Raw genomic sequence first — 14,228 nt, 5'->3', positions numbered from 1 at the left:
GTTTCATTCTTTCGTTATCAATTTTCTTGCAGGAGGACAGCAGTCTCTAAATAGAAATGTGAGCCATTTTTTGGTGTTTTTGTGGACTGTTGCGTGACTTTCTGTACGCATACGTTATTTATTCGAATTGAAGGTCTGTTGTGGCTGAAATGTACGCTTCAACGGTGGTCTGTAAATATGTGACCCTCGAGCTGCTGCAGAAACCTGCTGAACACTTCACTGTGAGAGGACCTGATTTTGCCTTACATGAACAAAATGCTGTTTTTAACTGTTAATGTGTTTTCTAATCGTCTCCGAAGTGTTCTCCTCTCGATATTCTTGTTTTAACAATGCCATTTTGTTTAGTATTGAATGCTGTATAGTTTGTACTTGTACTGCCAAACTTAACTCAAGGTTCTGTTGTGAAGCTGATGTCAGTGGCTTGGGGAGAGTAATGCTCCTTATTCTGTGCTGTTTACGGGAGTTTGTGTTTGCCATTTCCATGCGATGTGTCCCCCCCCCCCCCCCCCCCCCAGTGCTACAGGAAGGAATTAAGGAATCACTCATTTACAATTCAGTGACACAGTTATGATCGCTATATGCAGTGGGGTCCAAAAAACACAGCTTATCAGTTCAAACTTGGAGTGAAAAGTATTAAAAACAAAGAAAATGATGATGTAACGTTGATTGTGTACATACTGTCAATGAAGCAAAGAGGACGAAAAGTGGGAATTTTGAGATTGATTGATTTATTTATTAAATTTTTCGTCAAACTGGTGCATTAATAATTATAGAGGCTTGTTTTTGCCATTGAATAAAAATTTTAAAAGTGTTATTTTTGAAAAAATGTCATGCAATTATTAGTTTATATCTCATAATTTTGCCTTTTTATTTAGCAATTTAGCAAAAAATAAATAAATAAAACAGTTGCAAGATGTAAACATGATCTTGCAAGAAAAAGTCAAAATTGTGAGATAAAAAGTCGCAATTAATTTTCTTAATTTTTTTTAGTTTTGTGGAAGAAAAAAACACTGAATTGCAAGACGAATTTAGAGAGTAAAAGTCAGAACTGTGAGATAAAAAGTCACAATTACCTTTTTTTTTTTTTGGACCCCACTGTATCCAACTTGTCAGTCTAAAAACAACATGTTTATAATACAGGGGATGGAGAGCAAGGTAAATTAGATGTCATTTTGGTTCAGCCAGATGCATTTTGGTCTTCTGGGTCCGAAGGAAATAACTCTTAAAACTGTGCAAATCTAATTTGTGATTCCTATGCAATCTAAAAGCATTAATCGACCAACAATCTGGAATATTTCTGGTTGAATATGAATAGTATATTTAGGGCTGAGAAATAAGGATCGGCTCAGATGGTGGATACACTGTAGTTTATTTAGACATAACAAAAACTGCAATACTCGCTTCAGTTTTTCTTCTTCAAATTGTGCCATTCAGAATAGTGTTTTCATATGTTTACCATTCTCTCCTGAAAATAGTGTACATAAAGCTTATCACTGGAATATGACGACTGCATGTCAAAATGAGAAAAAAACCCTTTAGAACGAGGTCTTGGTTAGCTTTTTGGTATGAAGTCTTCATTAGCTTGGCTGATTCCAGTAAAAAGATTCACTGCACATAAACCAATATAGACCCCCGAGACACAGTGCATGTATTAGTTAATGCTAGTGGTGTCATTTTACCACGTCTATGATCATGTTTAGAAACAGAATGTATTTATGATAGTGCATTACACCAAATGACTTGCTTGACAAATGCTTGACCAAAGCACTATTGTTTTTTTCTCCAGATTTGTTACGTTGCTGGTTTTTCTGTTCGGTCACGGTAGCATTTTTCCGCTCATCACGATTGTAGCATGTTTGATATCTTCAGTGGGGTCATTCCTCCGCCCTGTCGATTTGCTCGGCCCTTGCATTTTGGGTTTCCGTCTGAAATCCTGTCAGAAATCTCAAAGATACGGCAGCTTTCATACTGATGTATGTGCATTTCTTCTAAATTTTCTGGCTGCTGCTTCTGGAAACTTCCGCCGCAGCTTTGCTCATGAAACTTGGACTGTTTTACCTTCTGAGAATGCTGACTGTTCGACCCTGTACATGCGTGAAGGTGTTCTTTGTGAATCGTTTTCTGTATTGCACTCATAATTCAGAGGGAAAACAATTCTGGAAGCGTATGTGTGTGACTTCCCAATGCAAACCGAAAAAAGGGCTCAGTCTGTTTGTTCCTTTAACCTGTGAAAAATTAGGAGATGTGGGCAGACTGCATGTGTTTATTGGACAAATAATCTGTTGTTGATGCAGCCAAACTGGAGCGGTTTTAGCTAACAGCACTTACGTTCATTTGTGTCCTGATTATTCGTGTGGGAGCAAACCCCCTTTAGCGTAAATTCCCCTTTAAGCCTTAATAGAACTGCTGAGCAGTTAGTGACCATGATTACCATGTCCGTACCATTAAGACTAATAAGGACGTAGCTGACTAGATGGGATGTATTTCCTGATAAACGTACCGATAGTGACCCATAGGATAGAGCTGAGCAGTATAACAACCCTTCCCCATAAATCATAGCATTAGCATAAACTAAGTGCCATCTACATGGACTTCTTTCTGTAAAGATGATATATTTTTATTTCGTCAACTGTCATCTCACTTAAGTTTAATAAGTATTAAAAAAACACTAAACAAAGCGCTCGCGAGAGTGTTAGGTTACAGAATGTGCATCAAATCTTTGTGATCTCTCATTTTGTGAGCATTAATAGTGCTCGCTCTTTATTGGAGTTAACGGTATATTAGGACATCTAACTTGTGGTTGTCTAGAGCTTTTATTGGGTTGGATCTGTCCAGACGCCCAGTTCTATAGTCGCTGTGCTGGTGTGGTCATCTTTGTCTCCTATTTGTGGTAACTGATTGTAGAAGGAACTGATTTCGTCTTTGTCGTTTTGCTGGTCCTTTTCCTTTCTCAGAAAAAAACAAAAAAAGCTAAATATGGATGTGCATGATGTCTCAGTTGCATATATCAGAGCCTTCTTGTTATATCATTTATATTTTGTAACCTGTATTTCTGTACATGTTTTTAAAATACATATATATATATATATATATATATATATATATATTTAAATTCTCAGTGCTAATGCAGTGTCATCAATTTATGTCTGTCATTAGGGGGTTATGAGGAAAGCTCTACTACTGTTCACAAAGTATAAAAAAGTGGAGTATAAAATATGACACACATGACAGAAATATACAACTCACATTCATTAATCTTGTAAAAACAATAACTGTTGAGTTTGGGTTCAAAACAGCTGGATTTGCTGGCTTCTGAATGTCTCAAAGTCCTCAGGGATTGTATCTGCATAAGAAAAAAAGAACAAATACAATACAACTGATTTATTAATTCTCTCCTCAGGTGTGACTGAATTTTGTATGCTCGTAATATATTTAATTTAGATAAAAGACAAAAATGAGCAGGACCAGGTGAGCTGATTCTGTGCAGACTTCAAGAGAAAACTCAAGAAGTTCAAAGAAAATCAACTGGTAATTGGATCGTGAAAAGCGAGACCACCGAAAGAAGATGGATTGTGAAATGATTACTTCCTCTCATTAATTGAGACCTGGAATGTGAATCAATAAAGCAGAATATAAGTCGTGGCCTAATGGTTAGAGAGTCGGACTCGTAATCGAAAGGTTGCGGGTTCGAGTCCCTGGCCGGCAGGGATTGTAGGTGGGGGGAGTGAATGTACAGCGCTCTCTCCACCCTCAATACCACGACTGAGGTGCCCTTGAGCAAGGCACCGAACCCCCAATTGCTCCCCGGGCGCCGCAGCATGGCTGCCCACTGCTCCAGGTGTGTGTTCACGGTGTGTGTGTGTGTGTGTGCATTTGTTCACTACTCACTGCTGTGTGTGTGCACTTGCATGGGTTAAACGCAGAGCACCAATTTCGAGTATGGGTCACCATACTTGACAATACGTCACAACTTAAAATCTGGGAGTACTATACTTGGGAGTCCTATTGGCAGCTTGAAGTACACTATATGAACAAAACTCTGCATCCTATGTCCTGTAAGTATGTACTCTTTTTGTGAAGAAAAAGTATGTACTTTTGAGTATGTAGCAGAATAGTATAGCTTTGGGACATACTACTTCATCATAACTCTGTCTTTAACGTGTTTGCATAATGATGCGTTTAAAAGTTAATGACCAAACGTATCATTATAAAAAGTTCACAATATTGCTGCAGATGAAATATAATGTGGATTACATTAAATAAATTATTTTTCATCAGGTTAGACATTAATTATTTATCACTCAAACCCTTTTCTCTACCTGTCCATCCTTCTCGCATATCCACCATGTTTGTAGTTTTTTAACACTTTTGATGCATGTTTGTTCTAATCTAATCTTTGTCAAAAGCGCAATCTGTTGTGGGCAAAATTAGCCATTAAAGTGTGCTTCGATATGCACTTTGAATTCTAACTGGAAGTAGTAGACCATCTGGGAATCTTTGGCATACTCATTTCAATTTACAACCATTTGGGACATATTCTATTTTCGAATACTATTTAGGACAGATAGTTTTCGAATTGGGATGCAGCAATAGACTTCAATATGTAGTTGCAGTGGCAACAGCATCCACAAGTTTCTGTGGGAATTTTTGCCCATTCATCCAGTAGAGCATGTTGGACGGGAAGACCTGGTTTGTTCATCCCAAAGGTGTTCAATGCGGTTGAGGTCAGTCAAGGTCTTGCACACCAAACTCATCTTGTTTTGTGCACGGGGGCATGTCATTATCTGAAATGTCTTAGTACGCTACAGAATCGAGATTTCCCTTCAATGGACATAAGAAGCCTAGTCCAACCCCTAAAAAACAGCCACCAAACTATCCCACTTCACCAGACTTTACAGTCAGCACAATGTAGTCAGGCAGGTAACATTCACCTGTCATCTGCCAAACCCAGACTCGCCCATCTGAGTGCTAAACAGAGAAGTGGTTTCCACTGCTCCAGAGTCCAGTGGTGGTGTGTTTTACACCACTCTGTCTGACGCTTGGTGACGGGATGCTTGCATGCAGCTGCTCTGCCATTGAAATCCATTACATTAAGCTCCCACCACACAGTTTTTGTGGTGATTTAGTGGTGAGTTTGGAACTCTTCAGCTATGGAAGCAGCATATGCACTCGTTGACCCTGCTCTGTGAATTTACATAGTCTTCTGCTTCATAGCTGAGTTCCTGCCTTTCCTAAATGCTTCTACTTTCCAATAATACCACTTACAGTTGACCGTGGAATACCTAGCAGGGGTGAAATTTCACAAACTGTCTTATCACAAAGGTGGCATACCGAGCTTGAATTTACAGAGCTCTTTAGAATTACCCATTTTTTCCCACAAATATTTGTAAATACAGACTGCATAGCTAGGTGATGTGGAAATGGGTCTGATTGAAACACCTGAATTCAATAATTAAGCGGTATGTCTCCCAATACTTTTGTCCATATAGTGTATTTTCAAATGAATGAGGCATTTTATATAGCGCTTTGTTTAGGAGCCAAAATAAATGAACACACAAGCGGCCGAAGATGTGTAGAACTTTGTGAATGTTGGGAGTTCATATTACATGAACATTTGTAGGCCTGACACGAAGTTCTTTTAGTGAGTGTACACTTGTTTCCTTTTTTAAAGTATGCAAATGGTATTTCATTAAAAGAACTGACCGTTGCATCTGTAGCGCAGGTTGGCCCAGATGATGTTCTCCTGGGAGAAGCAGAAAACTCCCAGTCTGCCTCCTCTCATGGTTGTGTCGATGATAATTCCTGTGTCTGCTACCATTTGCTGACCTTCATAGAACCGAACCCTGTTTACAAGATATGCAGAGTATTTGCCTAAACATGCATAGGACAATATTGCAATGACAGGATGATTTGCAGATGAAACATCATCCAATTTGATTCTACCTGATGTAGCCTTCTTGGGGTCTGTGCTGCAGGAACCAGCGGTAGGAGGTCTTGTCTTTCCAGCCAACATTTCTGGAATCTTTCCACAAGAGTTTCACCTGGTTTGTCGAGTCACCTGTGTGCCAGAGTGAATTCCGCAGGTTTTCTCCAGGTCCTGTGTCGGATTTCACTGCCTACCAACAAAATACAGAAAAAAGTATTATATTACACATAAGAAATTAAATAAGTTTTGTCTGTAATTAAAGAAGCCAGGTGTGATCTGGCCTCTTTAATTGCTGATAAAACATTTAATTTCTTATTCTAATCTGTAATTAAAGAAACCAGATCACACCTTCAGCTGGATGCCAGGCTCAGCTACAGCACGGAAAGGATTGGCTTGCCAATAAATTTGCTCCACTTGCTTCCACATCACCACATAGAAGCTCGAGCTGTCCTGATAGCCAAAGATAAAGCCTGCGTAGTCATCATCCGTCTCAGTATTTACATGAAACGTCCCTTCAAAGTCCACACCATTGAATGCCGTGTAGCCTGTTAGAGTAACCAGAAGTCAACTTTTTGATTTCCATCACCACGTTTTTCTGCGCATTTTGAAGTATTGCATCAGAAACAAGTGTCGTAAACGCCAAATTTTGGGATTTTTTTTTTTACAAAAAACGTTTTAAGCTCACTTGAAGTGTTTTTTTATTTTGCGGTGAATAAGAGAAGGAAGTGCATTTGCCGAATAAATTCCTCCATGCGCATCAAAAAGGCTTTCCTGTAGCTCAAATAGAAGAGCATGGTGCTAGCAACGCTAAGATCATGGGTTCGATTCCCAGGGAAAGCAAGAGCTGATAAAAAAAAAAAAAAATGTAAAAAAATACTGTAACTTGAATGCAATGTAAGTCGCTTTGGATAAAAGCGTCTGCTAAATGCATAAATGTAAATAGTCATATGAGGACAGCATAACCTGACAAACCAGCGGACCGATTTTGTTGCACAACATCTGAAATGTTGTTATGGTCACTCTTAAATGCCCACACAAAGTCTGTTGTCAAAGTACTTTTGTATAATTGCCTCCCAGAACTGTCTTACAGGACTGTGTTCCAAAAAAGCAGACACCCACCTCCAAAAGAAATGACCGCATTTGATTGTGTTTCGTCTGCTCGCTCTAAAGGCGCAAATTATTTATTATATAAATTATTATATTCAGTGTTATTACATTCTACATTATTATATATTTAGTGCCGGTTTATCAAGAAGTGACGATTTTGTTCTCTTGGATGGAAACAATGCTTTATTCATAACTGTTTTATGCAATATTTCAATTTTGCGCACAAGTTAAATTCACAACTTTGGATGGAAACCCAGCTATAGTCTTTTACCTACAGCCAGTCCAGGATCACTATTCATGGTCTGAACAATCTCTCTTCCCTGTTGAGAAAGATGAGCATTCCTTGGTAAAGTTCATACTGTGAGAACTTTGAGTGCGAAATCTCCATGAGGCAGTAAGAAGCGACAGACCTGATTGAGCACCACCCAGTTTGGATCGATCTGCGCATCTCCTTCTGGATCCAGAACCACAGTCTGATAGGTTCTGAAGTCGGTGAGAGTCACCTCAGAGTTCTCAGGACAAACATCAATGATGTCACTGTATGTGTCATTGTCGAAGTCATTCTCACAAACATTGCCAATCCCATCACCTGTAAACCAAAAGTCAAGAAAATGAAGCGGATGACTGATTTGAGAAGTCAACAAGATCAGAAAATGACTAAACATCCGTTTCCAAGCTGAAAAGAATAAATTAGATCCAAATGAATTTCCATGCTGGTTAGGAGTTGGTCAAGCTGGTCAATCAAGTCTTCTTGGTTAAAGTAAGAAGCCTGGAATTCCATATTCTAAATCACTGCATAAGCTGGCCTTTTGAACAGGACATTATTTTATTTAGAATAATGGGATTAATATTAACAGTTTGATGTAAAGTGAGGTTTCGAAACAATAATGTCTGACCATCAGAGTCCTCCTGCAGTGGGTTTGGAACCAGACGGCAGTTGTCCGGACCGGGTGGAAGGAGATCGGGAATGCCATCGTTGTCATCATCATCATCACATTCATCTCCAATGCCATCCTTGTCTGTGTCTAGTTGGGAGCTGTTGATAACTGCAGGACAGTTGTCTCGAGAGTCCTGATGCCCATCTCCATCACTGATGATAGAAACGAATGCATTGGATTGAAAGTACTCATTATGAGGTGTGACCAGTAAAATTAAATTTTGGAGTGATGTAATACCTATCTTTGTTGGTGTCACAAGGATCACCAATCAAGTCATTATCCACATCCATCTGTGGCAGAAAGAAGGAGAATTATGGGTTACGTAATGCCTCAATTTCTTAGTTTGATTCCACCTCCATCACCTTCAGACTTAGAAAGCGTAGGGTGTTAATCAGACCTGATCAGGGTTGCGGACGTAGGGACAGCTGTCACAAGCATCACCAACATTATCACCATCTCTGTCTATCTGGTCTCGGTTTGGCACCTTTTTGCAATTATCTTTATCATTTTTGATTCCTGGAGAGCAAAACATAACATCTCAGTTTGACCAATGCAAATGTTCATATTACCCTAGGTAATGAAGGAAACATCTGAAGTCTTACCATCCCCATCAATGTCATCATCACATTCATCACCCTGACCATCACTATCGGTGTCCTTCTGGTCATTGTTTTTTACCAGACGGCAATTATCACAAGCATCTCCATAATCATCCTGATCAAAGTTCTTCTGATTGATGTTGGGGACGAGCACACAGTTGTCCTATCAGAGAAGTAATCGGTAAGAATGACATGAGTAAGAATACCGATAGAAATTTGTCAACCGGTAGAGATTTGGACTATCACCTCTATTGTGATTACACGCTCATGTGACGTTGCTGTGCTACATGGTCACAAAAACATATCGTTGCACTGCATTGCGGTTTAAAAACGAGTGATTTTAAGCTGTTGGACTGCTGAGAGACTGTTTCTGAGCACTGTCAGAGAGGAGTTAATTTTGCCACTTTCCAGGCCTTGAACGGTTGAATACACACACTTGTATGTGTCAAAATGCCTGTCACATTACACAGTAATTTAGGTCTTAAGTGAAAGCAAACAGCTGAGAAAAAAAACACATGTGTAACAGTATATTGGATCCAGGCAGCTCTTAAAGTGACAGCAGTCTAATGTTTCTGCTGTCTGTCATTAATGTTAATCAGACAACAAAAGGCAGAAAATGTCTCGGTGCTCTTGACTAAACCACTTTTGTAACTTTAATAAGAATAAATATATATTTAATTTACACAGTGAAGAATATGCATTTTTATTCATTTGATTACTTCATGTATGAAGCATTTCTTAGTTGTTCGTTCTACTGTAGTTTTTATCCTATTGCTTGTAATTAGTTTCTTACTCTTATAATCACTGACTGTTTACTTGTCTTCAGTGAGTATTTTTTTTTAAAATTTAGGCTAGTATTAGTTTTTTTGTTCACAAACTATGCAATTTGTATGTTATCATACCATAAAGACCTTATTTAAAGCAAAAATAACTCTATTGTGATATATATCGTTACAGTGAAATAAAATGACTCATATCCTGACATAGGATTTTGGTTATATCGCCCACCCCTAGTTCTTAATATCTTAGTGAGCTGGTATCTTAGTGAGAATCCCAACATAAGGTCTTTTTCCAAAAGGTAGGCAGCAACCTTCTAAGATTTCCTTATAAGACCATTTTTTAATCACATATATAAAGAAGACAAGGAAAAGGAGCTGAATCTCCTGTGCACTTCACATTCATGATTTTGATTACTTATATATGGTGATATTATAACACTGCCTTTAATTAAAGTGGTGCTGTGACCTCTGACCTCTGTGTTTAGTATCCCATCTCCATCTGCATCATCATCACATGCATCACCGATGTTATCCTTGTCTGCGTCCTCTTGGCCAGAGTTTGGAACAGTGAGGCAGTTGTCCTAGAAAAACGTTTTATTGAGATCCCACCACTGATAGAATGTTTTAGTACTTTAATTAAATTAATGCTTAGTACAATACATTTTATACTTGTTTTTATGTTTTACCTTTGCACAGTTTCTTTCCACACATTCCAGTTTTTCATCAGGGAAGCCATCAATATCAGTGTCCATTCCACATAAGTATCCATTCCCAGCCCATCCAACTCCACACTAAAGCAGATTATATCAGTTAGACTATGTAGGCCATGTTTTTCACGTATGAAATATGATCATTGACTTACTGCGCATTCAATCTGTCCATCACGGTGAACAATGCATTCTGCGCTGGCATGGCAAGGATTGGGCTGACCATTACCACAGGCCCGCTCAGGTTTGCAGCCTTTCACCTGATCCCCAGCAAAACCAGCCTTGCAGTGGCCACAGCGAAAAGAGCCCTGCCATGGACACACAATGACTCACATAAACAAGGAGAATGGAAAGAATGATGATCCAACTGACTAATATGAATCTATTTCTCAAACGTTGTAGACCATTTTATGGTGTGTTGATCCAACATAATATCAAATCTGTAATCAGTATTTCATGCAGTATTGGTCCTTTTTTCATATCTAACACAGTTATGTACACAGTTTTAAGGATAAGGGTATGTAAAGCAAGCTGCCCATCTTAGAATCTGCCTAAGGCTGAAGATTTTAAGGCGATTTTAAGTTATCATCTTCAAGCCAAAATATTCCTTAATATGACCTCATTCATAAAAGTCATTTTTAGGGTAAGGTAAAAATAGCTCCTTGAGGTATCTAATGGTAGAAGTCCCTTTTTAGAGTGTGTCAGAACAGAACCCTTTTTTGGTTTGCTCTGGTTCTGTGACTAACAGAGCATAATGCATCACTCACTGGTGTGTTGATGCAGTTGGAGTTCTCCACGCAACCTCCATTTGAGTTCTCACACTCATTAATGTCTTTGCACACCTGCATATAAGAATTTACATTCAATTTCAAACATTTTATCCATTGATTGCTTGTATCTGAATGAAAAGATTCCAATTTAAAAATGATACCTGTTTATTGGCAGATGCATAGGCAAGTCCCACCCCCTGCACCTGGGGGCCCATGTACCCAGCAGGACAGGGGCCACAGCGAAAACCTGGTGACGTGTTAATGCATCTCACCCCCATGTGACATGGCATTACAGCACACTGTCCACAGCAAAGAACAAAAATCTTGGTCCACAGTAAAGTACAAATTACAGTATATATCTGGATTACAATTTTCCATAGTCCAATTGTACAACAAGTACCTTTGCAACTATATGTCAGTTAACTTGCATTAGACTATAAGCAGACTAATATTGTTAGTAGAATGTTTACAGTGGATTATGAAACTAAAGTGTTATTGTTGGCGCTGATAGCCTTGTGGGCAGTGCGCTGACATACAGCGCCTATGTGCTACGTGTGCTCGAATCCCGACTTGAGTTGCAGAACTCACCTCATCAACATCTGTACAGTGAGTTCCATTTCCTGTCATGCCCTCTGGACACGGACCACACTTCACACCGCTGGGGGTCATTATGCATCCCACACCAGGATGGCAGGGGTTGGGAACACATGACGACTCTATTGGATCTGCTGGTCTCATGCCTACAGCAGGACATGAGAGAAAACAAATATGCAACTTTTAGCAGATACACTCTCAATTAATGAATCTAATGCAATCATAAGCTTAGAATTCCTCACCACAGGCTTCACACTCCATAACTGTGTTCTTCAGGAAAACTATTTCCTGTATCTATAAAGCAAAGAGTTCAGTATTTTGTTCAAATGTATAAGAACTAAAATGTGCTTTAGGTCTTTAACAGGCTGGAATGTTCTGAAAATATATTTATGTGAGTGGATAGCAGAGGTTTTATACAAAGTAATTTTACCCGAGAACATGCAATGACATCCTCCTCCGTATTTTTCTGATTTACCTGTTGTTTCAGCAGTTCTTTGATTTCAGCAAGCTCCTGGTTTGTGCCTTTAATCTGTTTGATAATCTCTCCATCTATAGCAACAATGCAGAATCACAAAGAAGATTTATAGCAACACGTAGAGTTCCCCTTACCGTTTACTTCAAGTCAAGAATTTCAGCAATAATGTATTCAGATTAATTCTGTTTACAGCTATCTAATGGCTTAGAATACAGCATGTAGCACTTTTATGACACTTTTACAGTTATTATTATTTTTGGAAAACAATCTGCTAAATATCTTTCGTTTGCAGAAGAAAAACAGTCATACAGATTTGGAATGGCATGAGGGTGAAAAACTTTTTTTTTTTTGGGTGAACTTTCCCTTTAAGACTGTATAAACTGTAAACTATACAAAGAACAGGAAGGTTTCATGATTAATGCATATAAAGCTACGCTCAAAATATAATGACTTTTCCTGCAGGCCCTGTGGATGATTTTTCAGCGTCTGACATTATATGGGTCAGGAAATGCATTAGAGTAATTTGCCAAGAACTCAATCACTTCGATTGTTTATTCTGTGTTTTTGTGAATAGCAAAGCCCAGTCCAAGTCTGTTGCCTTGGCAAAGGCTAATCCTGGATCCTGTTTTCTGTGTTTAGGCATGACCATAACATGTAATCCAATTATCATTAGCTTCATTTTGATTAATCTCGTGGGTGAAAATGTTGTTATGACAGCAGATAAACTGTTGCAGTTGTGATTTATGAAGCTAGTTTTATGAGCCACAGGAGTAGCAACACTAGAATTATCAAATCAACCTGAGTGCATTTCTTTCTTAATTCTATAGAGCTGCAGTTAGAGTCCCAGTAAGGCTCAGGTTTAACTTTTCCCCACTAATGATTGTGGTCAAATTAACAAATAAAAAAATTGTAAATGTGACAGGAGGGGCTTCTGTCAGAGGTTCCCCTCCCCAGAGGGCAGTCCACACAAACAGAAAGGAAGTGTGCTCTTTCCATTAGCGGCATCAGTGTTTTCCATATGCATTCCAGGCTTCCATAAGCTCAGTTTATCAGTTATTCATCTTGCCTGGTGGGCCACTTAAAATGTTGGTCTTTATACTGCAACTGCTCAGAACGTAAATGTTCTCTTCAGCAGTGTTACGTTTTTTAAAACATACCAAAATCTGCCCACATGACAGGTTCTCAGCTTTCACGTCAAACAGTAGTGAACTTTAGAGATTTGTTTTAGTTTGAATTGTGAGTTAGACCAATCATAATCTGTTTGAGTGTATATTGTATCTTTCCTGTAAAGCACTTTCTAGTGAAGATGCATAAACTTAATAAACAAAAGTCGTTTATTATTAAAACAATTTTTGGATATATTCAAGATATAACAAAAGCATGCATTTTATGGTCACCTCAAGAGAAGTAATAGAAGTTCAATGTGCAAAAAGTGCGCAAACCTTAAATATATATGAATGACTGACAGTGAATGCAAACGTGCAGAAGCCCACTCACCTCTGGATACTCCTTGTGCAGAAACCAGAGCGCCGTGCAGATAAAAGCTGTAGCTGAACAGGAGAGTCCACAGCATGCTGAGTGAGGAGAGCAGGACGACAGATCTGAGCTTCTGAGCGTGTCTGTGTCTCTTCTGCTTTTATACCACGTCACTGACGTCATCTGCAGTCTGGCTCTTCACAGATCACACCTTTCACAAGGTTCACGTGTAACAGTCTTGAATTGTAATCACACACACACACACACACAAACATACATGTAAGTGTTAAATACTGTTTAGCCAGAAGGGATTTGTTAACATGATCTAAGTGTGCAAATCACTTAAACATTTCTGCATTTTGATAACATAACACATAAATCCCTAAAATGACCATAGAACAACATTACGACTCCAACAATACAGCTTTGAAAACAGGGGAAGAAATCTGTTTTTATAAAATGTTATAAAAGTGGCAAAAAAAATAGTTTACTATTTTACACATTTTAGAATAATAGTGGAGTCATAGAAACAATATAATTATGTATAGGCATGTGTATTATATTTTGGCTTCTTCAAAGTAGCAATTTTTTGTGTTGATTCCAGCTCTACACAGTCCAGTCATTGTCTCAGCCGGCTTCATAAGGTGCATCGTGGGATGCTTTTTAAACAACACTGGAGTTTCCATGCATGCAGAACACTTTTTGGCTGCTTGTCCTTCACAATTCAGCCCATTTGTAAAAAAAAAAAAAAAAGTTTGAAAAGAAATTCCTATGTGAGCACAATATATATTTGTCTGCAAAACATTTAAAGCATAATCCAACAGGTCACAAGAAACATAAATTCAGTCCACACTTTT

The 14,228-nt window shown here is 38.6% G+C and overlaps 1 protein-coding gene across 2 annotated transcripts; it reads right to left on the bottom strand.

Annotated features, from left to right (window-relative positions):
• Positions 1–3,287: 3,287 nt before the first annotated feature.
• LOC306856643 (thrombospondin-4-like) lies at positions 3,288–13,468 on the bottom strand (the record flags this gene model as incomplete). 2 transcript variants are annotated; one of them, XM_079396001.1, is made up of 19 exons in its annotated part: positions 3,288–3,343; positions 5,704–5,843; positions 5,944–6,116; positions 6,275–6,471; positions 7,305–7,353; positions 7,444–7,622; positions 7,930–8,123; positions 8,209–8,261; positions 8,369–8,487; positions 8,574–8,733; positions 9,823–9,930; positions 10,036–10,140; positions 10,212–10,364; positions 10,824–10,898; positions 10,988–11,125; positions 11,415–11,566; positions 11,663–11,714; positions 11,896–11,969; positions 13,393–13,468. In XM_079396001.1, the coding sequence occupies 19 exons, from the start codon at positions 13,466–13,468 to the stop codon at positions 3,288–3,290; spliced, it is 2,253 nt and encodes a 750-aa protein (XP_079252127.1). The 2 variants fall into 2 exon arrangements, with proteins under 2 accessions (XP_079252127.1, XP_079252128.1); XM_079396002.1 differs by having other exon boundaries at positions 11,666–11,714.
• Between the last annotated feature and the right edge of the window lie 760 nt (positions 13,469–14,228).

This window comes from Barbus barbus (genome assembly GCF_936440315.1).
Source record: "Barbus barbus genome assembly, chromosome: 37".
Classification (NCBI taxonomy): Eukaryota; Metazoa; Chordata; class Actinopteri; order Cypriniformes; family Cyprinidae; genus Barbus; species Barbus barbus.
Note: the sequence above shows the minus strand (reverse complement) of the source record. Positions and strands in the feature narration are given on the sequence as shown.